At 42.7% G+C, this 24,758-nt stretch overlaps 1 protein-coding gene across 5 annotated transcripts in view; it reads right to left on the reverse strand.

Annotated features, from left to right (window-relative positions):
* Positions 1-24,758, reverse strand: part of SLC6A6 (solute carrier family 6 member 6) — a 58,331-nt gene that overhangs the window by 17,350 nt on the left and 16,223 nt on the right. For all 5 annotated transcript variants that reach the window (XM_059480381.1, XM_059480380.1, XM_059480379.1 and 2 more), the window contains 7 exons: positions 16,989-17,228; positions 16,118-16,252; positions 14,010-14,244; positions 8,059-8,191; positions 4,350-4,484; positions 2,330-2,433; positions 2,091-2,215 (listed from right to left, as the gene is read on the reverse strand). In XM_059480381.1, the coding sequence (XP_059336364.1) occupies positions 2,091-2,215; positions 2,330-2,433; positions 4,350-4,484; positions 8,059-8,191; positions 14,010-14,244; positions 16,118-16,252; positions 16,989-17,217 (1,096 nt within the window). In that variant the 5' untranslated portion in view covers positions 17,218-17,228. Of the gene's footprint in view, positions 1-2,090; positions 2,216-2,329; positions 2,434-4,349; positions 4,485-8,058; positions 8,192-14,009; positions 14,245-16,117; positions 16,253-16,988; positions 17,229-24,758 lie in introns of those variants that run through there.

A 24,758-nucleotide genomic window follows, 5' to 3' on the forward strand; every position in this document is an offset into this window, starting at 1 on the left:
ATTTAACTCGCTGGGCAGAGATGGGGACTCAGCCCTGCGGACAACATCTTCTGCCAAGTGCTGCAGCCAAGGGGCAGCACCTCTGCTTGCTTTGGCCTGACCCAGGGGAGCAGCTCTGACCTTGCACCAAAAGAAACCAAAAAAGGCAAGGCCAGAAAACAGAGGCTCAAGCACCTGCTGAATCCTCCTGTGCTGAGGAGAAGCAGAAAGGAAAACTTCTCCCAGAGCCCCATGCAGGTCCTGGGACACTCATCCCAGGGGGTCTTCAGTAGCTCTGCACTTATCTCTCTGAGAAAAGCAGCAAGAAAACACATGGGAGGTGGTTTGGATACTTTTGGATAATTTTAGTAGTGTTTACTGTCATGTAAAAATGACTTGGCCAAAGACCAGCAGTGATGGGCACCCACAGCATGGTGAGCCGGCTGCAATCTCTGGCCATCAGTGACATGGATTTAAATAAAGGAGTAGGCAACAAAATATGCAAAAAAATCAAAAGCCGAGTTCAGAAACTAGTCTGTGCCCTTGCTGTCCCTATAATCAATTATCAAACTCCACCCTTTAAAAAAATGCTTTTTGAGGTATTGGAAAAAGGCTATTTAAACACTAAGTGAATTAATTTGTCTTTAAAGATTACTTAACAGTCCAGTGTTACTATAGAATTGTTTAATTCTAGAAATGTCAGGTGACAGGAATGTAGCTGCCTCTATCAGAGATATAATAATAAAAATTAGAATAAATATTGACCAGATAAAAACATAATGTACAAATACTTAAAAATAGTACTCTTGGAATTGATCCACTTACATATAAATAAAAAAATAGGGCTATTTATGATTCATTTAATAGGATTATTCCCTTGCTTCCTGTTTCCAAACAAAGCAATCAACCTCCAATTCAAATAAGCATTATGGCCAAGATTGTTACTAATTGCACTTGCAAGAGCTATGCCAATTGCAGCCACCCAAGAATCCAGCGGTGCCATCAATGCCATTAGTTTTTCATTAGCCCTTGTGAAGTGAGACATTTTTCTTAAAGACTTAACTCCCAGATCCATGTGATTAGAAGATATATTGACTTTTTCATTTTAACAGCATGTTTGCAGGGGAAAGCTTTCAAATTCTATGCAGGTGAATTAAAAGTGCTCAAAAAATTAAAAAGAAATATCAAAAGTGCACTCAGGTGACATTGTTATTACTAGAATCTGATTAGCTTTAAGCCTCATGGCTGTCAAGGCCTGATTCATTATTTTTCCATGGTAATTCCCAACTAATCTGTCTGTTCTATGTGAAAACACATGGTTACACCTGCCCTCATGGACTAGAAATGCACAGAGGAAAAATGTCATCTGTTTTGTTTGAGATACAGTCACAAGCTATGAGGATAGAGCTTCTACCTCTGCCTGTACATAGGTGAATGTTAATGGGAAGGACACTTCTGGAATAAGGGAGGAACCTAAGTGTACATCAGATTTCAAAATGGACTTTGAAAGTTCTGTCAACCTCACACTGAATCTGCAGAGAACAAATGCAGGATTGCAACACCTAGAGTTCCTGCAGGTGAAATGGTCCACAAAACCCTGGAGATGGAGCTCTCCAACTTCTCTTGCCTTTCAGTGAGATTTGGGAATATATGTGTGTGTGTCCCTTCAAAAGGCCAATGTGCTAATCCTACTCTAGTGCTGTGAGCAAGCAACACTAAGCTATAAAGATAAGTAAACATGGACAATTTGAATTTGAATGGAAATAAAGGCAGTCTGAAAAGAAGGATGGAATAAATTCTTGAATCAATGGCATTCTGGACTCTGGATAATGGTTTAGTTATCTTAGCTCTAATCTCTACTCAAATGGATTAGCACAATCTAGGAAATGTGTTTGCTGCCCTGTTAATCAAGACAGAGTAAACAGTACAACCCCAGCTAACCCTCACTGCTCTAGATTAAAGCCCAAATCAACAACGTGCTTATTTTTTCTGGCAATTATGGGAAACCTTGTTCTGTTTTATCACTTAGATGTTAGCTGATTGGGTCTGCAGAACTTTGCTCACACGCTGGGCGGCAGTGCCCACCACCACTGCCACCAACACCATCGTACCTGACTCTGCCACATCAGCAATGTTCACCCCTTGCTCTTGTGCCATGAAGCCCAGGACGGAAAAAATTGCGAAGCCAGACACAAAACTGGTACCACTGTTCAGGCATCCCAGCAGCAAACAGTCCCTAAGTCACACATATGTCATGGAGCAAGTTAATTAAAAAAAAAATTAACCCATTGTCCCTACTTTATTTACATCATTTAGCTAAAACACTAAACCCCCTTAGATGGAAACTTGCCTATAGCAGTTGTATTTGTACTTGTTGTAGCTCCCCAGGGAAGTCATTGCTCCTAAGCAGATTGCATATGAGAAGAAGATTTGTGTCCCTGCATCTATCCAGACCTAAAGGGAAAGATAGAAATACTGTTATTACCAGCATTGTTGCATTGCAATAATCAACACAAACACACAGTTCAAACTAAGCAAAATCTACTAAATAATTGTTTCCATTGAGGGTGAGAGCTAAAGGACCAGGGAGACAGGGAAAGAGAACAACACATTCGCAAGTTTGGCTTTCACAAGGAAAAGAAAATTGTTAGCATCAGACCCCAGAAGAACACAACCTCTACAATAGTTCCTGTTTCCCCTCCCCAGAGAAGCTCAGTATTTCTAGTTTCTTAGTCATTCAGCTGATCCTTCCTGTTGGCACAACAATAAACGTGTTCAGTGCAATGGGAAATGCAGAAGTATTTATAACATTGCTCATTTCTCTTGTAACTCATTTCAGTTAGAGCCAGCCGACAGTCCTTAAACTGAGGATGTGAAAAGCTTGAGAAACAGGTTTGTGTATTTGTTGTGCTTATTTTTCTAGCTTTCTGGTTGTTTTTGTACCCGTTCAAACGCAAGATAAAAAGCCACAGGGGTGGGGGGAAAACAAGCAAAATACAATGCACTTTATAAGATACATATCTGATCTTGGTCTCATGATTCTTTGTCCTGAGTACATTAAAAAAAACACAGAGTGAAATAACCATATACTATGAACTTCTTGGCTAGTAAATACATAGCAAGCTATCAAAACACATCCTCTGAATCCCATCTGTTCTCTTCTTTCTGCAAATTCAAGTCTGCTAACACCAGTGGAAACCACCAAGGAGTTTGAGGAAGTGTGAATGTAGCCTGAGGACCATTACCTCCTCCCTCCCACCATCACTTCCAGCACCTTGCTGAGAAGATTCAGGAGACTCCTGTCTCCTCAGAGAGATGCCTTTGCTAGACTGTGGGTGGGAGCCAGCCAGCTCACATGAACCTCTCCTACATTATCTGCTGACACTCTGGTTGGGGCTAACAGTAGATCATAAACGTGATAGGGTCCCATAAAAGAAGATTAAACCATAAAATATAATGTCTCCTGTGAAAAGGGTGTCTTGTAAAAGAGGACAAGACTAGACAAAGAACCAAATTTTCATGATATTTCTTTCAATTACCCTTTTCCTACTTCAGTGCTTTAGTGACCATTGGAGTTTTATTTTAACCTAATACTCATTAGAAAGCAGTAGCAAAGACAGATGTTATTTCCTATTACTGTGACAAACATTTTACTATTTTCAAAGATCCCTTGTTTGCTTTTTTTTTTTTTCATGGGGGAATATTGTACTTTTCATTTCTCACATGAACACTGCTGGCTGAAACAATGCTGATCTGCTCAAGTGTCCCATACTTGCATTCCGTGAGCACAGACAGAATTTCTATCTATACAGAAAGAGTAAGCCTGGCTCCCACTAGCCAGGGCTAAGCAAGTAGTTCCTGTGCCTCAGAAAGCATTTTCTCCACCTTTGCATGGCTTTTCATTCTTCTGTAATTTCATTCACTTCTCTCCCAGTCTCGTCCTCTTGAGCAGTGGGAGATAAGTGACACTGGTACTCACAGTTGTTGCTTGTGGTTCCACCTGTGAAGCTCACGTGTCTTTCCTTTGAAACTAAAGACTATCCTCATTAAAAAAATGCATCTCCCTTACCTGACCAACAAGAAAGCTGAGATTGTATAACGGGACAGAGTCTACAGCCTCAGAGTCCTTTGACACAAAAAAAATACACACGCATACACACACAAACACACACATGGAAAGATGCATTAACACATTTAACAGTGACCTTCTCAAGCAGAGCTCTGGAAAATATAACCCAGCATTAAAGTTCATGCTATATTTGGACCTCTAAAGACTGTGGAAAAAAACTGATTGCCATTACATCACCATCACCCTCCACCATCCCCCTTTGCACAGGAAATCAGCCCGCTCCCCACTCCGGGTTCTGTACCTGTGGGTCAGCTAACCGTGAGATATCAGGGTACAGATAAAACTTGATGCCTTCTGCAGCTCCAGGCAGGGTCACGCCACGGATGAGTAGAACAAGGAGCATGATGAATGGGAATGTGGCAGTGATGTACACTACCTGGAAATAAGAAAAGAAAAAAAAGGAATGTTTAGTCTGTGGCAGCCAAAGCTACATAACCAAGAGAGGTCAAGCAATGGGAATTCAAAGCCCCCTCATACCTAAAAAGGGTCTGACCTGATTTTCTGTGTCTACTTTTAGTTTGGCGGTCTTTACTGCCTTAGGCCTGAAGGCATTGCATGAATCCCCCCAGAGGGCCCAGTCAATGGTCACATCACTCAGACCTGATATTGTACAATTCATGACTTTTGTTCAAATTCTGCCTTTGTGTTTGTCCTCCTCACATGACAAGTGCCAGGGAAGGGAAATGGTTTACTCACTGAGGGCCCCTGAAACATTATTACCTCATTCTTTATTGGAACTTTCAAACCTACAAATGGCAAACTGTTTCACAAGTTCTGCTGCTACCTCTGACCCTGCTGTGCAGCCCCACTGCTGCTCCTACAGTCAACCTCCCCAGAACTGCGTGCAGAGGTGAAGGTCATTTTGTCTATGCTCCTGGTTCTCCCTTCCTATCTCCTTGAACACATCAAGCCCTTCAGGTTGGCATCAGCCTCCACAGTGGTAATTTCCAGTCCTATAACTTCGTTCTTGCCCTTGCTGTCTATTCAGCAACATCATTACTGGAAACTAAGGCTCTATTCATCCAGTTTGAAAATATGTCTTCATTATCTTTAACCTCTATTCCCACTCTCTTTGAATAACAGCCTACTTTTTCTCTTCTTGTTATCTCCTCATTCATTTGATGAAAGAGCTCTTTGCTTTCATCTCCAGCACGAGGGTTAATTGAGCTTGCATTTGGACAGTTCTATCTTTAGACCCACACTTTTTGACCTCTAACATTTTGCTTTCTTTGCTAATCAGTGCTTTCTCTCATTTTTTATATAACTGCTGTGTTACAGTCACTACTGTCCAAGAAAGGGCATTTTTCTTGGAGTCAGATGATTCCCCCAGGTAATTACAGTTTGCTGCCATGAGTTAAAATGCATTTTTATTTTCCAGAATTTACTTAACTACTACAAAGCTCCCAGGATGCTCCATTTTTCTTCATAACTGTGTCCTCTGAGAATAAAGAGGAGAACTCAAACCCTGCATTGCCATAATAATTCACAGAGTGGGGTTGATTTCATAGAATGAAAGGAAATTTTTTCATACATGCTCTTTTAAATTATCTCTGAGTTTTCTGTGCATTTTCCACAAATACCATGTATTGCACATTAGCCTAGTTTCACCAAAACCAGGATAAAAGGAGGATTTCTGCACCTTCTTTTTTTTTTTTCAAATAAGCCAGGACTGTGAAAAAATCAAAGTTTTCCTACCAAAAAAAAGTTTTGATGTATTTGCAGGAACCAAATGAACAAAAACCCACAGAGAAGTCTTTGCACTGCAGGTAGAGGTTCTCTCACAATGCTGCAGGAATTTTTAAGATCAAGCACATTATCTGAAGCTTAAGCATAACTAATATTTTCCATCATGATTTCACATTTATTTGTCCAAAGCTTTACCAAAAGATTTGAAAACTACAGCTTCCCCCCACCCCCACCCTGCTCTCCAAAGAGCCATTAACACACTGGAAAGCAGGGAAGTGCTATAAACAACCCTCTACTAAAGTAAACTAGACTTTTCAAATAATTCAAGTCCTCCATTAGAGTTTACAGTTTACTTTTCTTTGACCCCAAAGTTAATGGAGCCACCTGGAGACTTCCCAATGGTTTTGTTGGTCTTTGGCTACACAGCCGCACGAGCTCTGATGCCGTGGAGAGCAGAGAGGGAATTCCTACCAACCACCCTGCTCTAGAGGGAATTCCTACCAACCACCCTGCTCTAGAGGGAATTCCTACCAACCACCCTGCTCTAGAGGGAATTCCTACCAACCACCCTGCTCTAGAGGGAATTCCTACCAACCACCCTGCTCTAGAGGGAATTCCTACCAACCACCCTGGTTTAGAGGGAATTCCTACCAACCACCCTGCTCTAGAGGGAATTCCTACCAACCACCCTGGTTTAGAGGGAATTCCTACCAACCACGCTGCTCTAGAGGGAATTCCTACCAACCATCCTGCTTTAGAGGGAATTCCTACCAACCACCCTGCTTTAGAGGGAATTCCTACCAACCACCCTGCCTTAGCCATGAGACCATTTTGCAGGATTTGCAGAGAACACAGGTTTTTAGATGTCTGATTTTTACAGACCTGTTTTCAACCTTTTATCTTCATGGGGAGCAGAAATAGCACCACGGGGAGGTTGGAATGCATTTTCTGAGCAGACACCAGGGTTGTCAAAGTGCTGCAGAAATGTTCACTCTCACCCTGCTGCTGCAGGAGATTTATTGCACCCACCTTTACCATAAAACTTGCATAATCTCCTCACTAAGTCACATCGGTCAGAGGGAATAGAGAAACAAACATTTTTGTCAATGCATGCTTTACAGGTGTGGAAGCGGCTCCTCGGGGGAAAGGTGGAGGGAATCCAGGGCAAGGCACCAGCTTTTTAATGAGGCCCATTGATAAAAATCACAGAAAGCAAGGCAGGAACTGCAGTAAAGCAAGGGGTTTAGTCAGCAGTGGAACTCATGAGGTCAGGCTTCCTACAAAGTTTTGTCTCCTGGCTGATGCTGCAGTGTGCCACAAGCTAAAACTGCTAAATGATGCTCTCTCTGCAGCTGAGGCACTTGGAATTTCTCCCCCTGACTTTTCTGGGGACTTATAAAAGATGAGTTCACACTGTGGCCTTTTTCTTAGGAGGGGCACTTATGGGGTCACTTCCACCTAGTTGAGAAGAAATATGAGGAACATAGTACTTTGAAATCCTTCCTCCTCTGTCAGACTTATCTGAACAGTGCCTCAAGCAATTTTGAAAGCTAAGAATTACACAAACATTGGCTTCAAAAACTTATGAAAATAGGTATAAAACCACTACTGAATGCAAGGGGCAATAGTATTATGCTGCACAACAAGTGCCTGGCCAAGATGTGCAATGGAGCAGGATGTTCAGGAGCGATGCAACTGTTGTCCTTTACAAGAAAACATGATTTTGAAAAGCATGTGATGGGACCAAACCCACAAGCTATGTAGGATCTTTGTTAGTGACAATGCTCCTGAAGGATTACCTAAGTTTAGCCTTGTGTCCCCACAGAACTCTTCTGTAAGCAAGTGGCATTTCAAAACTGCTGTGCCTCCACAACACTCCTACCACATCTCTGTTAACACCCATCCTGCTGCACTGGGATGAACTTGGCTGGAGTGAGAACACAGACACACAGTGCAGAGCACCATCCATCACAGGCCTGAGACCTTCTGCACTCATGACACCAGTGGGATGTTCATCCTCTGAGAGCCAAGGTGGGGCTCAATCTGTGCTTGTGTCTGCTTCTTGATGCCCTTTCAGTAGTGGCACCTTGACTCACAGGAATTTTGGACATTGATAATGACTTTCAAAAGTCAGTTGAATTCTCTTACTCAATGGAAAAATATAGTTTTTCCAGGAAACAGTGAATATCTTCCAGAACAGCATTACTTAGTATTCCTAACATCTCTATCTGCAATGATTATAGAATGGGTAAAAGAGCACTTACCTTCCCGGTGGATTTGACTCCTTTCCAAATGCAGAAGAAACAAATCACCCAGACAAGGAGGAGACACAGTGCTAGATCCCACTTGATAATACCAATATCTTCAATCCCCGAGGACAAGCTCAGCACATTGCGCCTGAATATTTGAAAGGAAACAAATGAGAGATGCAGGAGCTCAGTTGATGCAGACTCTGTTGTGATGGCTAAGAATACATGATGGTGTGCAGGGCAGCTGATGCACAGACAGATCTCTGCTCTCAAAACACATGCTAAGTCAGTGGATTATGTGACCAAAGCTGTGCTTTGCAAACCTACATCTCCCTATGTCTGTGGGGCTCCTTAATTCAATATACTGCATTTAAAAACCTTCAGCTCTTTTTAGCAGCCTATGAACACCCCAATATGAGATAAAAGAGAATTTGGTTTCTTGAAGATCAAAAAACAGCTTGCCCCAGTGAAGCTGCCTTCACCCCACGTGGTACACCCCATGTCTCCATCATGGACACTTGCAGATGACCTGTATCCACATGTTTTTGCTCCTTTTCAGTTCATAGCAAGGCTGCCACGAGGAGGAAAGGGAAAAAGCAATGCAGGGAAGTGTCAGGCCACGTAACTTTGCAGGGTGAAGGTTGGAGCCATCATCTCTTCTCCCTTTGGGACCCCCAAACCATCACTGCCCAGGTGCTGCCCCCTGCCCTCAGCACCTCCAGCACTGGCGTCTCATTTAGCTAATACCAGATTATTTGGGAAATTTTGTTCCCTCACTTAGATTAATAAATAAAAAGTAATTCCTGAGCTGTGTTTTAAGGGAGCAACATCTAACCATTAAAAGAGCCTGATCCAGAGGGGAAATATTCATTAAGGCTTCTTTTTTTTCAAAATTCTCATGGCTTACCATTACGTACTTAATTTAAAGTATTTTTCAAATAATTTCATGCAACATTCACTGTCCTCACACACTACACAGGCCTTGTCATACTCAACACTTCATTTGTCAAATATGTAAAAGAACAAACTGTTTCTTACTGTTCACTAAGCTAAAACTCTGCAAATGAACCTGGTAAACTCAGCAAGATTTTTTTAGTCAAAGAAAAGTTTTGACCTCTATTACCAAAAAAATGCCTTGCCCCAAGACTACAGAAGAGAACTTGCTGCTTAACAATTTTTTTATTAATTATTAGTTAAAATTTTCTTTCAGGCAGCTGTAAAAGTCAGGCACTTTCATTCACCAGAGTCAAGGAGAGCAGAGCCCAGAGCAGTCTGGGTCAGGCTCATGTGTGGGGAGTCACAGCTTTGCATGGGGATCCAGTACAAGACAGACCATGGTGGTTTGCCTTTCCCCTGAACTAATGAATTATTTTTTTTTGCTATTACCATGGAAATAATAGTGAATGAAGTCACTGATGGAAAATCTGCAATTAGTTTTTGGAAAAAGCCCTGGATTGACCAGTTTAATAGGACTCAAGCCCGTGCCCATCTGTTTCTGCATCTCTGCTTGCCAAGCTCACTTGGATTACCTGTGTGACCGTGTTCTCACACCAAATGCTTTCTTCTCTCTGAACGTGTGTCTATTTTGTTATGGAAAAGGACTAATGGCACCAGACAGGGTAAGTCTGCCCTAATCAGCACAGCTATTCAATAGTTATGAGAACTCCCTCAGTAATGAATATTTGGCATAAAGTTGTAGTCTTGCTTCACCTGAGTCTAAAGAAACAAAGGAAAATCCTGCTGTGCATATACAAAAGAAGAAAATACATTTATAAGATGAAAAAGTTCAGCCACAATCTCTATGCCTTTTTAAAAAATAAATGGCAATTTTCCAATCAAAGGGGCAGTTCATATTAAAAAGGCAATCTATAGAGTTGGCTCTTGGGAAACAGTGAATAATTAACTGCAAATGCCTTTTGGAACAGGGAGCTTTATTAATGCATTCAGCTAAGACTTCTTTGCTTTTTACAGCAGAACTAAAAGCAAGTGGCCATCTCTCCTAGACTTTGCCCCAGCAACTCTTTCAGGATTTTTTGGAAGACACCCCAGTGGGTGACTGAGAGCCAGATATCTTGCTTTTCTATGCTTTTCTTGCTTATCCCATCCCACAAAGACTGACTTCCTCAAGGAATATGCTCAGAATTACTAGGGGAGATTCTGCATTACGATTCTTTTATGACTTCTAGCCCTACATATTTTTGCAGAAGCACTCAACATGGATATTTGATCCTGTAAATTCAAGTTCAGGAAGGAGCATGAGCTGGGCTGTGCTGATAGCTCTTCAATCTTGTTACGTAACCCCCAAGCTACTGAGATTCAGCCAAGCCCACTAGCTACCTTCACACCATCACATACAGAGTTGTTAGTCATTCAGATTTATAGTCTGATGCTGTCATTAACTGTCACTCATTTATAATCAATGGGACAACAGGCTGGGGCTGAGTTTGTTATAAACAGGAGTTCTTGACCCTTGAACATTAATATGTTCTAGTGTGTGCAATATGGAAATGTAACAGGAGCTGTAACTGGCTCTACAACATAAACAAAAATAAAATGAAGAGAGTTATGCAATCCTTGGGGGATATTCCAGCTCATTAATCAAGTGAATGCTGACAGGACCTTTCAAACCAGGAAAGGTGAAGCACCCTTTCATGTTGGATGGATAAGAATAATTAACACTGAAGAGTTTGTACAGAAGAATATTAAAATGAGAATATTAAACAATTTAAAAGACTCTCACATTTGCTCCTCAAGGCAGAGACAGCTGCTCTAGATTTTGTTTAGTGTTTTGTGCGGCTCCCTTTAGGATTACATGCCATTAGCATGTGATGGTCTTTCTTGGGATTTGGACGAATAAAGTCTGCTGATTACCAAATATTTATAAACACTTGGCCAGCACCAGACAATCAGAGGTTTTGTTCAACCCTAATTACCCTATTACACTTATCCCTTATGTATTAATATGTGCGTAAGCCTGCAAGGTTTTGAACTTCAAAATAAAATCTTCAGAAATAAGACCTGAAGCATGTGATACCAAGAGGTAAGTCTCCTCATATAAAGCCTGATTTTCTTAACCCCCTTTTATTGCTGCTCAAGCAAGCATGTGATTTGCACCAAACATTAATTCAAATGAACTAAAATGTCAGGCTGCACAATATATCCAGCCAGGCTGAGAAGTTCAACCTGAAGAGGTTAATGCATCCATGTGGTCAATTATACCTGGGCAGCACTAGTTGTACAAAGCAGAACTGATGAGGACACTATATAAATGTCCCACAATAAAAATGGCATTAGGTTTCAGAAACCAAATACTCACAAAGCTCTGAATTAAACCAGAATTAATTGTGCCACAAAGAAAATGGATATCTTCAGTTAAAGACTAATTATTTACCTGTCCTTTCAATGTTGGTAGCTGTTTGGCTGGCAGCCAGTATTGTCTGTGGCAGCATGGTACCTGAAGTACCTCAAGTAGTTGGTACCTGAATAGTTTGAAGAACTATTTTTAATTTCAGAATTGTAAAGAATACTAGCATGTCTGGGAAAAAAAAATGGGGATATTCAGTGCTTGCACCATGTGGAAGCTATGCTACTTTTATTACAACAGTGCTGCATGATCTATGCTCTTACTTTAAGACATCAATAGTTATTTATGCACAGACAGCAGCTATTTTTAATAGTCCTCTAAGTGTCATGACTCCTGGAGGCAGCTTGCTCTGTTAAGGGCAGTTTTGCCCATGATGAAACAGTGAATTATGGGCAGTATGTCTGTCCCAGTAGGATTACAAAGCCAAACTCCTCCCTAGCAAGACTCCAGGGAAGAGTTCAGCTTACAGTGTCTAAAACTGTTGAGGACACAAGTTAAAGTGGCTGCAAAGTGCAGGGAGAGCTACTCGAGGAGCACAGATCACTGAACAACCTTTGCTGCAACTCTGCTACAGACACAGTGAGGGCACAACTGAGACAGCAAAGTGTGTGAGGATCAAGGATTTTCTGTCCAGCCTCAGCTCCTCCAGCCTGACTACATCTACAGGAGGATTTGGTTCAACTTACAGAGGAGTCTTCTGACTTGGCTTCCCTTAGAGGGAAGGCAACTAAAAGCTCCATCACCAATGTGCTCCCATGGGGACATCATTCCCCTTATCCCTGGCTGCCCTGCCACAACACCCTTCATCAAACACCTGCTGTGGTGTGACCCACAGAGAGCTCTGCAGTTCCTCAGAATTCTGGAGTCCTCACTCTTTTACAATCCCTTTCCCAGCTCCCAGCCCTTTTCCTTTCTGTTGTGGTATCTTCAGTCTCCTGAATTGAACATGCTGCCCGGGGACCCCAGGGAGACAACTTGGCCCACAAATCTGGGCAGTACAGTAGGAGTTTCCAGAGCAGCAGGACAATTCCATGGCCACATCAGGAGCCACCAAGCTAACAGGTGCCCCGGGTACAAGAGGACTGTCAGCAAAATCACTGCACAAAAGCAATAATGAACACAGTGCTTTGGGAATCTGGGGGAGCAACTATTTCAGGAGCAGCACTGTAGACCTCTGCTTCCTTAGGAGGCCTTGAGAAGACCTTGGAACACTTGATGAAACCTCATTTGGATTCATGGCCTTGAGTCCGAAGTCATTGTGGGAGGGTCCAAGGAGTGAGAGCTGCTTTCCCTTCCCTCTCCTGCAGCCTCTCAGTTCCCCCAAAATATCCAAAGGTATCACTTAATCGTTTTCCAACTTCCCCCATATTTATAAGGGAGGAAATCACCTGGGAAAGCAGCTGTTCCCCAACATGGAAACACAGAGCTCATGGTGAAAACGCTGCTCTCAGAGCCTGCACCCTCCCTCTCACACCAGCCACCAGAGCCTTTTAACAAACTACCAATCCCAGATTCAATCTGCCCCTTTATATTTTGGCTCTCGTGTTACAAATTTTAACACAGCTCCTAAGACTGCTTTTTTTCTAAACCTAATGCATGACAAACATCTTCAGCATGAACATGATTCCTGCTGGGGCTTTGGCTGATGCTTATTTTTAAAAATAGAGAAGTAGGTACAAGTTGATCAGAGATGAAACTGCACTTTAAACATGCTGAAGAAGCCAAGCTCGGCCAGAAACTGATTCTACCCATAAGTGACTATCTATCTGAGTAAGCAAGCAAGCAAAAAAATTATTAATAAACTATTTGAAGATCCTTTGGATTTAAGTTTCCCTACAGGTGTCTTCCTCTGCTGCTGTGTTTTGACTTATATAAACATACAAGAGTTTTGAGGTCATGCCTGTTCAGAGATCATGTTATGCAATATGATTTAAAACTTGAAAAATAACAGAGAAATGAGAATAAGAAGCTTATGACTGATGAAATTCAGGCATCTGGCAAAACAGCCTCTTCAGAAAAAAACGTTCTTTTCTGCAGAAAAGAACGTTGTAACAGAGATGACCTGAGAAACCTAGAATACAGGACAACGTTCGCCACCTCTGTCATATTTATTACTGAGGTCAAAACCTTATATTGTCATCAGACTGAAGAGAGATGTGTTACAGCTACACAAAGTGTACAGCAAATTCTAACAGCTGGGGAAGAGACAACCACAAAGGTGATGATTTGTCGCTGTTTCCACTGTAAATCCCTGCTATCAGGGTATCTGCAGTGACTTGTTTGTGTTCTCCTGCCACACTCAGAGAATCCAGCCAAGAAGGAAATAAGTTTTCTTTCAAAGAAGAAGCTGTATTGGGCTTTTAAAGCTCTCTGCACGGTGTAGGATAAATACACTTACACATCTATCACCTGCCTCCACCACTCCCAGACTTACCTCAAGATAGGTGAGAACCAGTAGCAAACACTGGTCAAAACACTGACACGCTGCTCAGTTTTCTTTCCCTATCTAACACTCCCCACTGGGCTTCCATAAAATCTCAGGACTGACCTCTGGCATGCCACTGAAAGTTCCCTGAAGGCACCATGAAGAGGGGATACTTACTCCCAAAACTCTGTGACAGGAGAGGTGAAGTTAGTGGCATTCAGTGATATCCAGAGCGTTTTGTTCTTCCTGAGAGTGTCCTCCACACAGGTGGGCGTGTTCCACTTCTGGTGGCAGTGTGCCCATGGCAGCACGCTCTGGAACGACTGGAACAGATAGTAGAGTCCCCAGGCCAGGATCACGATGTAGTACACATTCAGAAGGGACACAATCACTATGGAAGCATAACCAATTCCTGGAAAGAAGGGGAGAGACAAGAAGAACGTGCAGATGTGACAGCTGCTGCATCTCCTGGGGCTGGTGCCATTCCCATTGTGCTGCAGGCTTGTCTCCCACCCTGCCCCACTGCTGATGGAAACTCAGCTCAGCCACACATACACACAGACCTGCCACCATCTCTGGCACTCAGGCTGAGTTTCTGGCTCTGGTGTGCTGACACTGAGGGGAGGACTGCAGGAATTTACCCAATTTAACACTGACACAGCTATTTCAAGTTTTAGTAGAGGGAAGTCAAGGCTTTGCTTGTTTGCTGCACCATCTCACTTCTCAGGTACCCATGTGGGCAACCTCACTCTTGCCACACTGTGCCCCAACTTTCCTGGCAGCAGCTCAGCTGGACACCACCTGCACCACTCAGTTATCAACTGGCTGGGCTCAGTCTATGTGGGGGGAAAAAAAAAAAAGACATCTCTTGAATGAGTTAAAAAGGGATCTGTGTGAAAGTGGTGGTTTTTGCCTCAATTTCGCTTGTGCAAAGGAAGCATGGTATTTGTGGATCTTATGGTTACCTGGATCAATCTCTGCTTACACAGTTTGCCAGTTATGGACCACAAGCAAAATAAAAATATTTCCTTTAAAAATTTAGAGCTGTCTCTTACAAGAACCTGAGGCTCCCTTTAACATCACTCCAATGGATATTCCAGCACGTGGGGCTTTTTATATATAAAATATACTGCCTCATATTTTGCAGTTTAAAAGCTTGTTGCAGCAGAAGTCTTTATCACCAGAGATTATTTCCATGTCAGATGGAAACAAGCAGAGCAAGTGCTATTTATTCTGTACATCTGCATTTCTTTCAGCATATACAGCTAGTCACATTAGCTGCACTTTCTCTTTATGGATGCCTGGGAGATTGCTATTTAAACAAGGAACATTCCTTCTTCCTCCTCCTCCTCCTCCTCAAAAAGAAAAAAAAGTTTTCACAAAAGTGGGAGGAGGAGGAAGAAAATTAAGCTAAAGCAGCACAATTACATCACCCTCAGCAGCATTTTGAGTATGAGGTGGGAGGGTGAACCTCAGAGAAAACCCCCACTTGTGCTTGGGGTGACATCAGGGGAGAGAGATGCCTGGAACAGCAACAGTGGCAGAGCTAGAGGCACAGCAGTGTGAAGCGCCCACTCTTTCCAAATGGGATTTGAACAGGGCCACAGGTTTAGCGTTGTTATTTCAAATTATTCTGCCTGTGCTGTCCAGCTGTAAAGGGCAATCTACACATAAGACAGGCATTCTCTGTCATTTTTCTAACCTTTCATTTTTCCTTCTAGCTAACTTCCAGAGCAGCCTTCACACTGCTCCTGTGAGTATTGAGCAGGCAAAGGCCCTTTGATGAAATCAGACAAACATTTGCCAGGACCTGCTCAGTTATGATCTAAGCCCTGTTCCTGAATCCCACCAAAAAATGCTGTCCAGGTTTGGACTGCATCAGTAGCAGACAGATGATGCCAATGATAAACTTTCACATGGAAGATGGATTTTAATTTCCAGACCTAAATAACATTTCAAAGATGGTTTCATTAATGCCATCTAGCCTTCCAAGACAACAGTTTCTCTGCTACCTGTAAACAAAATGTGCAATTGCCTTAAAAGGCATAATATGCAATTTCTTTCTTGGTTATTGGCAGTTTTGCCAGTTAACAAGCTGATAGCATCAAAATCAATATCTCACTTTGTCCTTCAGACTCTCTGACTTCTACCTTTCCAGGAACCAATATCATACCCTTAATTACTAGAGCAAATAGCTGAGTTAATGGGCATGAGGGGAATGGTGCTGCTACATATGGCTTACAGAGGGGGTCTTTAGGCAGCAAAGCACAACAAGATGTACTAACCAGTGAAAATAGGGCAGATCTTTTCCCAGCATGTAATTCCACCTTCGGAGGTATACTGTCCTAGCACCACCTCCAGGAAAAACACGGGAAGACCTCCCCCAAACAGGAAAATGAAATAAGGTATAAGAAATGCACCTGTTGAGAAAATACAATAGTACATAATGAGATTAAATAATAGAACTTACACAAGATCATCAAAAAAGTGGCAACAGGCACATATGAAGAAAGATATTCGATACTTTAATATCACTATACAATAATTTTATTCTGGGGTATTTTTGCTCATTTTTTCTGAAAAAAGGATGAGTATAGGCTGGAAAGGACATATTCTTACCTCTTTAAAGTGAATATCTCCAATAACAATGGCAGATTGTTAGGCACATAATACTTTCATATGGCTCAGACTGCTCTTACTCTGAAAACCCCTGGTCTGAAATCCTAATGGTCCATATTAATAGCATGTCTTCTAGTTAAAACTCAGTTGTAGCAGAAGTAAAAGAGCAGGAAAGGTTCAATAGCACAACATCAGAAATTGCTGCATTTTTTTTTCCCGATTAAAATTTTACAAAAAAACTATTGAGTGATGAAACAATCTCTCTTGAAGACTGTGAGGGAGGCAGAAAACACAGGTATGAACAGTCTTCTTAAAAACTGGATGAAGGCACTGAAAAACAGTGAGCATGGGGCACACAGAGCGATTCAATAAAGTTATACTAAAAACTATTGAGTGATGAAACAATCTCTCCTGAAGACTAGTGAGGGAGGCAGAAAACACAGGTATGAACGATCTTCTTAACAACAGGATGAAGGCACTGAAGAACAGTGAGCATGGGGCACAGAGAGGGACTGCTGGGCGTGGATGGGAACTCACCTCCGCCGTTTTTGTAGCAGAGATACGGGAACCGCCAGACGTTGCCCAAACCGATGAATCCCCCCGCCACGGACAGCAGGAAGTCGATCTTGCTCGCCCACTTCTCCCGCTGCGGGGGCTTCCCCTCAGCCTCATCCTCAGGCCGTGTCCCCGGGCTCTTGCCGGGGGAAGGTTTGAGGATGTCCTTGTGGAAATCTTTCAAGCACTGAAGCTTTTCCTTTGTTGCCATATTTCTGCTTTCTACACAGAAAAAGAAGAAAAAAAACAAGAGGGGTTTATTAAGCAGTCTTTTCCAGCTGAGCTCTCTTAACACTGCAAGAACTGTTTAGCCAAACTCGTTCTATACAAAACAGTGTTGTTTATTAAGCTGAGACAGGAAAATGCTCCTGATGACTTCACTGACCAGGAGAGGCAAAGTCCCCCTGCCTGTGTGGTCACCTCTGTGCAGGCAGAGCGGTGCAGAGCACCGTGAAGCGCTGGCTCTGCTCGCTGCTGACCTGCTGCCCCAGCAGCGCTCCCCGTGCCGCCTCCCGCACGTGGCGCTCCTGGGCAAGCGTCTAACGCTGCTTCCATGCCCAAAATAAAGCACAAATCACTGCATCTGGCTCCTTCTAAAACATTCATGTGAAATACAGAATTGTAAATCTCACCTTTCCAGATAAAACCCATTCTTCTACTTCCCAATAATTTGAGCGATCCTGTGTTATTTACTGCCTGCAATTTCCATTCCCTCAAGTACTATAAACCTTTCAGAAAACTATACATTCATAAAAACTGCAATGGAAAGTCATCTGTTCAAATCAGCCTGCAGGAACTGAAGGAATCTTTTCAGTTTATTCCATTTTCATAACTGCACTGTTTTCCCTTGACATCAATAAAAGGACAGAAATAAGCCTTTATATTCAATTATTGTGAAATGCACACCTATGCAATGGAACAGTTTGCTGAGAATGATGGTTCCTTAGTTAATTAAAAAGTCAGTGGCATGAGTCATATTAAATAATAGCTGGTTTAATAATTTATATCTATAATTTTTTCTCAAAATCATAGACATTCAAAAATAATAACAGAAAGAATTATTCTAACAAGTGTCTTTTTAACCAAGATTTTCTAATGAAAACAATTTAGGAGTAACTCACAGCTTTTATGTTAACTGAGATGTCAGGCATATGTGGCCAATTAATTCCCCACATAACTCAAGTGACTTCAGCTGGCTCTGACCAGTTATTATTGCATAGTGTGTTGATACTGAAATTTTCACCAGAACCAAGCAAACAATCACGTTTGTTCCAGATCATGACCACTCGCTGCTTATACATGTCATTATGAGTATAGTCATAAAAAAATCATGGTGCAGATTATGCTGTTTGATAGCTGCCAGCCTCCCCCATACCTGCACACTGGTTTTGATCTCTAACCTGACTGAGCTCATGGCAGTGACCCGAGGATTGAGCTGACATTAGCTCTGCAGGAAGTTTTTAATCTGCACAAGATTTTGAGATAGATATGCATCACTGTACCTGCAATGCTTTCCAGTCACCACGGAAAGTTTCAGAGGGCTAACACAGCCACAAACCACAGCAGCTCCGCACTCACCTCACTGGTGGCCTTCCAAAGCAGGCACTGTGACAGCACCTGCCTATCAGGCCATGATCTAAAGAGGGACTTTAATCTCCACTATGTTAATCATTATGACTTTCTATTGGTTTTTAAACCAGGCCACTGGTGACACGAGCACTGCAATACCTCGTGACCAACAGCAGAGAGAGCTCACAGAAGGAAAAAGTGAATCACAGGGTGATGGACCATCACACCACTGCACGGGGATGAAGGCAGGGCATATCCCACCAAAATAGCTCCTGTTGGTCACTGTTAGAGACATGGTATGAGATAAAGCAGTAATGGAATAAAAATGGTAGGGCTGGCTCTGTAACAGTCTTTAGGCCCTTAGTTGCTTTTGGGCTTAATTCACAGTAGCTAACCTGAGTTGGGTATCATGAATTGAGATTAATGGAGGAGCCTCCAAAGGGGATTCACAGCAGCCTTAACCTCCCTGAGAAACCTCCAAACTCCAAACAGGCACCATCCTGCATAAACTTCTGGAGTCCTCTTTTGAGGAAGAAAAGAAAAGTGGACATAACTGATTTTCTTCAAAGAGGTGGATGATGTCCTGCTCTCTCTGCAACAGCTACCAGGTATGGAAAAAGCTCATTTTTGCTTTGTTTTTCTATTTGTGCTCCTTGAATCCCTATCTTTCATCTTAGTGGAGCATGTCACAACCATCAGGCAACAGGCTATTCTGGGCTGAGGAATGGAGGGCATTTGGATCGTCTCATGGAAGTTGTTCTTCACAGGGGTTATTGAAACACTCATCAACAGAGGGGGAAAGTGTGCATAAGAGAGAGGCTCACACCTAGTGTTCAGGGTATGCTCTTTTTTTCACACAGTTTTTTGGTGAACCAGTGGGACAGCCATAAACCTGCTTAAGAGGGCACAGAGATATAGATTTATAGATCCCTGCAGGATTAGGTTTGAAATAGCAGCTTAACTGCTCCCTGTGGAGACTGATACTGGAAATACCCTGAAACAGACCACTGGGAACACAGGCTCCCCTTATGTAAAAAAACCTAAGGAGACCTTCAGCATTAGCCACCTCTAAGATTAAAAACTCTTCAGGATTGCAATTTTTTGCAATCTACTTTTATCTTGTGACACAGGGTTCTTTATTTTCCTGCCAGCTCTAATCCTCTTGCCTGTGGATTTACTTTGACCCAGGTGTCAGTCAGTTCTACCCAGAGTTTGGAAGGCTGACCAGTTGATTGCATTCTGTAAACCCTGGCTCTCCCTGGGACAAAGTGATCACCCTATGGTTTGTCCCAGTTAGCAGCACACAAAATGTGAAGTGATGCCTGTGCAGACTCTTTCTTTGTAAGTGAGTGGAACTACATTATAAAAAGGGATTTCTAATTTGTGTCAAGATACCCCAAATTAACGGCTGTGCCTGAAAACCTAATTAGTAAGTGTAAATTATGCTTCAGACTCAGCTGGTGTGTGGTGAAAGATCGTGATCTCTCCCTTAGTCCAAGAACCCTCAAGGTCATGCTTCCTTTTGGGGTCATTTCACTGTATAGGTGGCAGGAGATGAGCCACCAAAACTTTGGTGCCAGTCACCAGCTCTCAATAGTGAATAGGGGCACGCTACCTATCCAAGGCTTGCACAAAATTAGTAACAGCCCAGCTTCACTGTGTACAGAGCCAAAATCCCAATTGTGTCTGGAAGACGGCAGCTGTGGCTGGCAGGCACGTACTGTCTACCAGTACCACAGGAACTGTCACTAAGTGGCCACCTGGGACTGTGGTCCCAGCCCATGTCACGTTCAAGGGATGTTGGATTTATCCCCCTTTGCTGCCAACCATTGGTGTCCACCCAGCCATTCCCAATTACAGGAACTGTCTACAAAGGCTGCAAGGGTGGGGGGTACGGACGATTCTCCCTGGTGAAGAAAAGCCAAGAAAAGTAAGTTTGTTTAGTGAAAGGCATTGTCTTTTTCCTTAATGGGGTTGGAGTTTCATTTCCTTTAGCTATGTCCCACTGGGTGAGGCTAAAATGGCTCTTAAGGGAAATAGTCTGACAGAGATGCTGAAACAATATGTTGTCACCGCCCAGGTCAGAACCAGAGAATAATAGGTTATTTTTACTGTATCACTTAGTGGGGATGGTATCCGAGATCTAAGTCCATCAGATTCCCCCAAGGAAATATATTGTGAAAAAATGCTCTCACAACCACAGAGTCCAAAAGGAGCGATCCAAGTCTGAGGCATGTGTCTGCCTCCCAGAGACACACGTCTGCCTTCCAGGAGCCACATCTGACTGTGAGAGTACACCCTCCAGGAAGCTTCAGATGGCCCCAGGAAGCTTTGGCTCCATCTGATGAACTCAATATGGATAAATAAAAAGCAGCAGTCAAGCCTGCTATTTATGGTGTGCCCCTAGGCTGAGCCCAGTCACACTGCAAGAGCCTGATCCAATAGCAAAGGGGAGAAAAAATCTGGCCAGGCCCAGAACTGCTCTCACATACACTGGTACAAACCCTCATTAACTGAGGATGGAGTAATCAATTATCAAATCAATGCTGGTAAAATATGGAAAAACAGAACAAGGGATCAAGCATGGACACTTTGCACTTCCCAAGTATCTGCTCACTGGTGCAGCCAGGAGGCCCTTCCACACGTGTCTGTGTCTTGCACAAATTTCATCAGGTGAAATGCCCTGCAATAACCCAGGCTCTCCTGCTGCCCCCATGACTGATCAGTCTTTGACGCACGCACAGGTGAAAATATCTCCATAAGAGGAGCACTTTCACAGCCAGCTTGGCTTGGGCCATCCCCTGGGCTACAGCTATCAGGAGCCTGCACCTCAGATAACCCATACCCTTTAAAAAAACACTGGCATTGAAATGCAATCCCTCATAACACGCAAAAACCATGAGGGGTAGAGGAAGGAGAAGGCTGCACAGAGGGGGCAGATGGTGAGCCATGCCCATGAGGGAAGGCCACCAGCACAGCCAGAAGCTACTGGTTGTCAAAACAGACACAACTCCCAATACTGCTGAACCACTGACTTTTTTTGTCAGACAACCCATGGATTACACATCTGAAAATACACTGTGTTCAGTTTTTGCTTTGGGATTACAGTAATGATCCGCCCCAAGCTTCTTACAGCTGAACACAAGCGACCAATGCACAGCAACACCTTCCAGGAGGAGCCTTGAGGACAGGCACATCATGGATGCCACTTCATTTAAAGTCACTAAAAATCAAATCTTTCCAAATGCTGATGGAAATGGGAAAATCAAAGTCTGCCTGAACACACAGCTATGTGTTTGTAAATATTTACACATGCTAAAATGCATGCCCTGTCTTGCATGTGAACACCAGAAACCACAGCAAAGAAGATACTTATTTTTTGGCCAATGCATATAAACTTCGATTAAAGAATCAGAATACTGAATTGCTGACTAGAGTGGTAACTGAATGTGTTTTTTTCTAGCTTCTCTTTCTGTTGGAAAACTAAAAGCCAGGTACACATTCAGCATCTTTCACCTTGATGGGAAAGTTGCTTGAAGAATAATTGTATGGCTGTACCACTGTTTAATGGACTATTTCTGCAATATCATTAGTTCTGCTTTCAAGGACCCTTCTCTAGTAAGTTCAGCCTGTGCAGAATGTATATCTTGAGCTTCTCAGTGCTGTGTCATCCTTTTCTGCCTCAATGACTTTTGAAAGACATCAGTTTACCACATTATAATTAATTCTTCTAACCCTGTTTAAGCTCACTGCTTCTTTAGACACTGCCATCTATCTTATTTTCTGTCATTTATTTTGTATCCTGCAAATTGAAGTCAACATTCCCTTAAAAACTGAGCTTTCCCAGAACTGCCAATCTATTTGTGGATTGGCTCTTTGAAAAAATTATTATCATTTTACATTCACATTCATGAATATTTCAAAATTAGATGCCCTGATTGCTGGATCAGAGCTGGTCTTCAAATAAGCAGCTTCCACTTTCATTGAGAGCAATGGAAAAACTGCTATTGATTTCAACAGTAGTAGGATCAGGTCCCAAATAAAACTGCATTTATTATGTTTGGCTCATTTCCTAGGATTACTTGGAACTTTGAAAGCTGTAATTCTTGATGTTGACAGCTCTTCCTCCCTCCCAGGGCAGTGTGGTTAAGCCAATCGATACATGATTAAAATAAACAGCCCCTTGATCAAACTCATGGCTTCAGTGCAAGTCTTTCTGATCTGGAGGAAAAAAAAGCCTTTATGTCTGCCAGCCCTCAAGGCCTCACCAGTGTCCAAGGAGCACCTGACTTCACTTATTGTCCCTAATTCATATCCAAGTTCATTCTGCTTCATTGAACAAGATACCTACAATTTCTGAAAAATAACACCACTCTCTTTACTGCACACACTGCCTCTCCTCCTCTTAAAAAGTGACTCTAAAAATTCCCTGAACTACAGCTCACTGCTCTGTCTTTAATGGACTTCTCTTTTCTGTATACTTTTCCCTGAGTTTGGGTTATTTAAACACTAGAATCCATTTGTCCTTTCTTAGTTTTTGCTCCAACTTTCTCTACCTCCCTTCTCACTTCTTCATAATTTCCTTTTCTTTCACTGTGATGCTTTTTTTAGTCTTCTAAGACTGACTGGAAAATCTGCTACCGAAAATTTTCTAGGAGGAAAATGAACTTCTTTATAAAGCTGAAGACTACTCTGAAAGAAAAGCCCAGGGCTTAATGCAATTTCTTTTTCATCAGTTGTGGTCTGGACAAAAGATATCTTTTTTCCCTATATGCTTTTTTTCTTGCTGCTCTTTCCATTCATGTTCTTCAAATGCTTCAAATAGGCACCATGTCACAGCACCGAGCTATTATAAAATCCTGCATCTTTGCTCAGATTTCAGCAGCAGAAAATCTGCAGTCACATAATACTCTAGATGCTCATTTTGTTCTACCTATTTATGTCAAAGAACAAAGCAGTTATAACTAGACCCGGAACAGGAGGAAATGAAAAACTCCATTTCCGTTGTGTGGGGTGGAAAGGAGGAAAATGAACACCTACAAATTCCAGTGGATTTCAGAGGGAGCATGACCCTGACCCTAAACAGGGGCTGAGGCAAAGATGATGCTCCTCAGCCTCAGAGATGGAGCCTGATTCCTCAGGAGATGGCACAGGGCAGCGCTGGCAGTCAGCACGGAGGAGCATGGCATGCAGTGGAGCTCTGGCACACTGAGCCACACTGGTCATGACTCTGTTCTGCTGAAATCCTCTGTGGGATTTCAGTGTCTCCTGTATCCCAAATGTCCTGTCTGGACAGCCATGGTGCTCCTGCTCTGTCCCTCCTCTGAGAAGGGGTTGCTCTGGCAAAGACAACCAAGGGAAGGAGTGAGGGGTTGGCAGAGGCAGAGAGACTGAGGGGAAGCTGCTGGTAACTCTGTGCAGGAGAACAGCCAGTTAAAACTTGGGTTTGCTCACGTGAGGCCAACTGCTGACCCAATGTAATGCCTCTGGGTGTGCCAGCTCACAGCCTCCTGACTGCCAACAGGCTGGGAAGAAGCACCAGCTTCCCACTGCCATCCCTGCCTGCTCCCTCTGCTCTACCAGCTCACCCACTGGGAAAGTGGAAAACCATTCCTTCTCTGGGTGACACCACCTCTTTGTCCTTATGACAGGGACCTTAACAAAATGCATTCTATCCATGTGGGGTAGCAAGCTGATGGCTTTCCAAGCAAGATGGGCATGGTTGAAGAAGATTCAACAAGCTGTGCACATCCTCAACTCTTCAGCCTCCTTGCACCCTGAAGTTATACACCTTCTGACCAAGGGAACGAGCATTGTTGTATTTTACTTTCAATTCTGAAGGTCTGCATCTGAATGGATTGAAATTCTCTATCAAGCATGGTGTCAATTAAATAATTTCTATTGCCACAAATGAACCACATCAAAATCAATTAAGGGATGTCCTTCATCCTGCTATAAAAAAGGCAAACCCCCTAAAGCTCACAAAGTTTATGAACTCAAACAGCCAGTGGTGTGCACTGTGCCTATTGAATTTTTTGCATGTGATTAATAGTGTATTGATCCTATGTGACACTTCTGCAAGGCACTTGCAACACATGATAATGTCAGAAAGCCAATTTCCATGCTACAATAATGGAGCACTGCCCCTGAGCATGGAAGATAAACAATAAAGTAGTCATTTAG

The sequence above is a fragment of the Ammospiza nelsoni genome, chromosome 11 (genome assembly GCF_027579445.1).
Source record: "Ammospiza nelsoni isolate bAmmNel1 chromosome 11, bAmmNel1.pri, whole genome shotgun sequence".
Lineage (NCBI taxonomy): Eukaryota > Metazoa > Chordata > Aves > Passeriformes > Passerellidae > Ammospiza > Ammospiza nelsoni.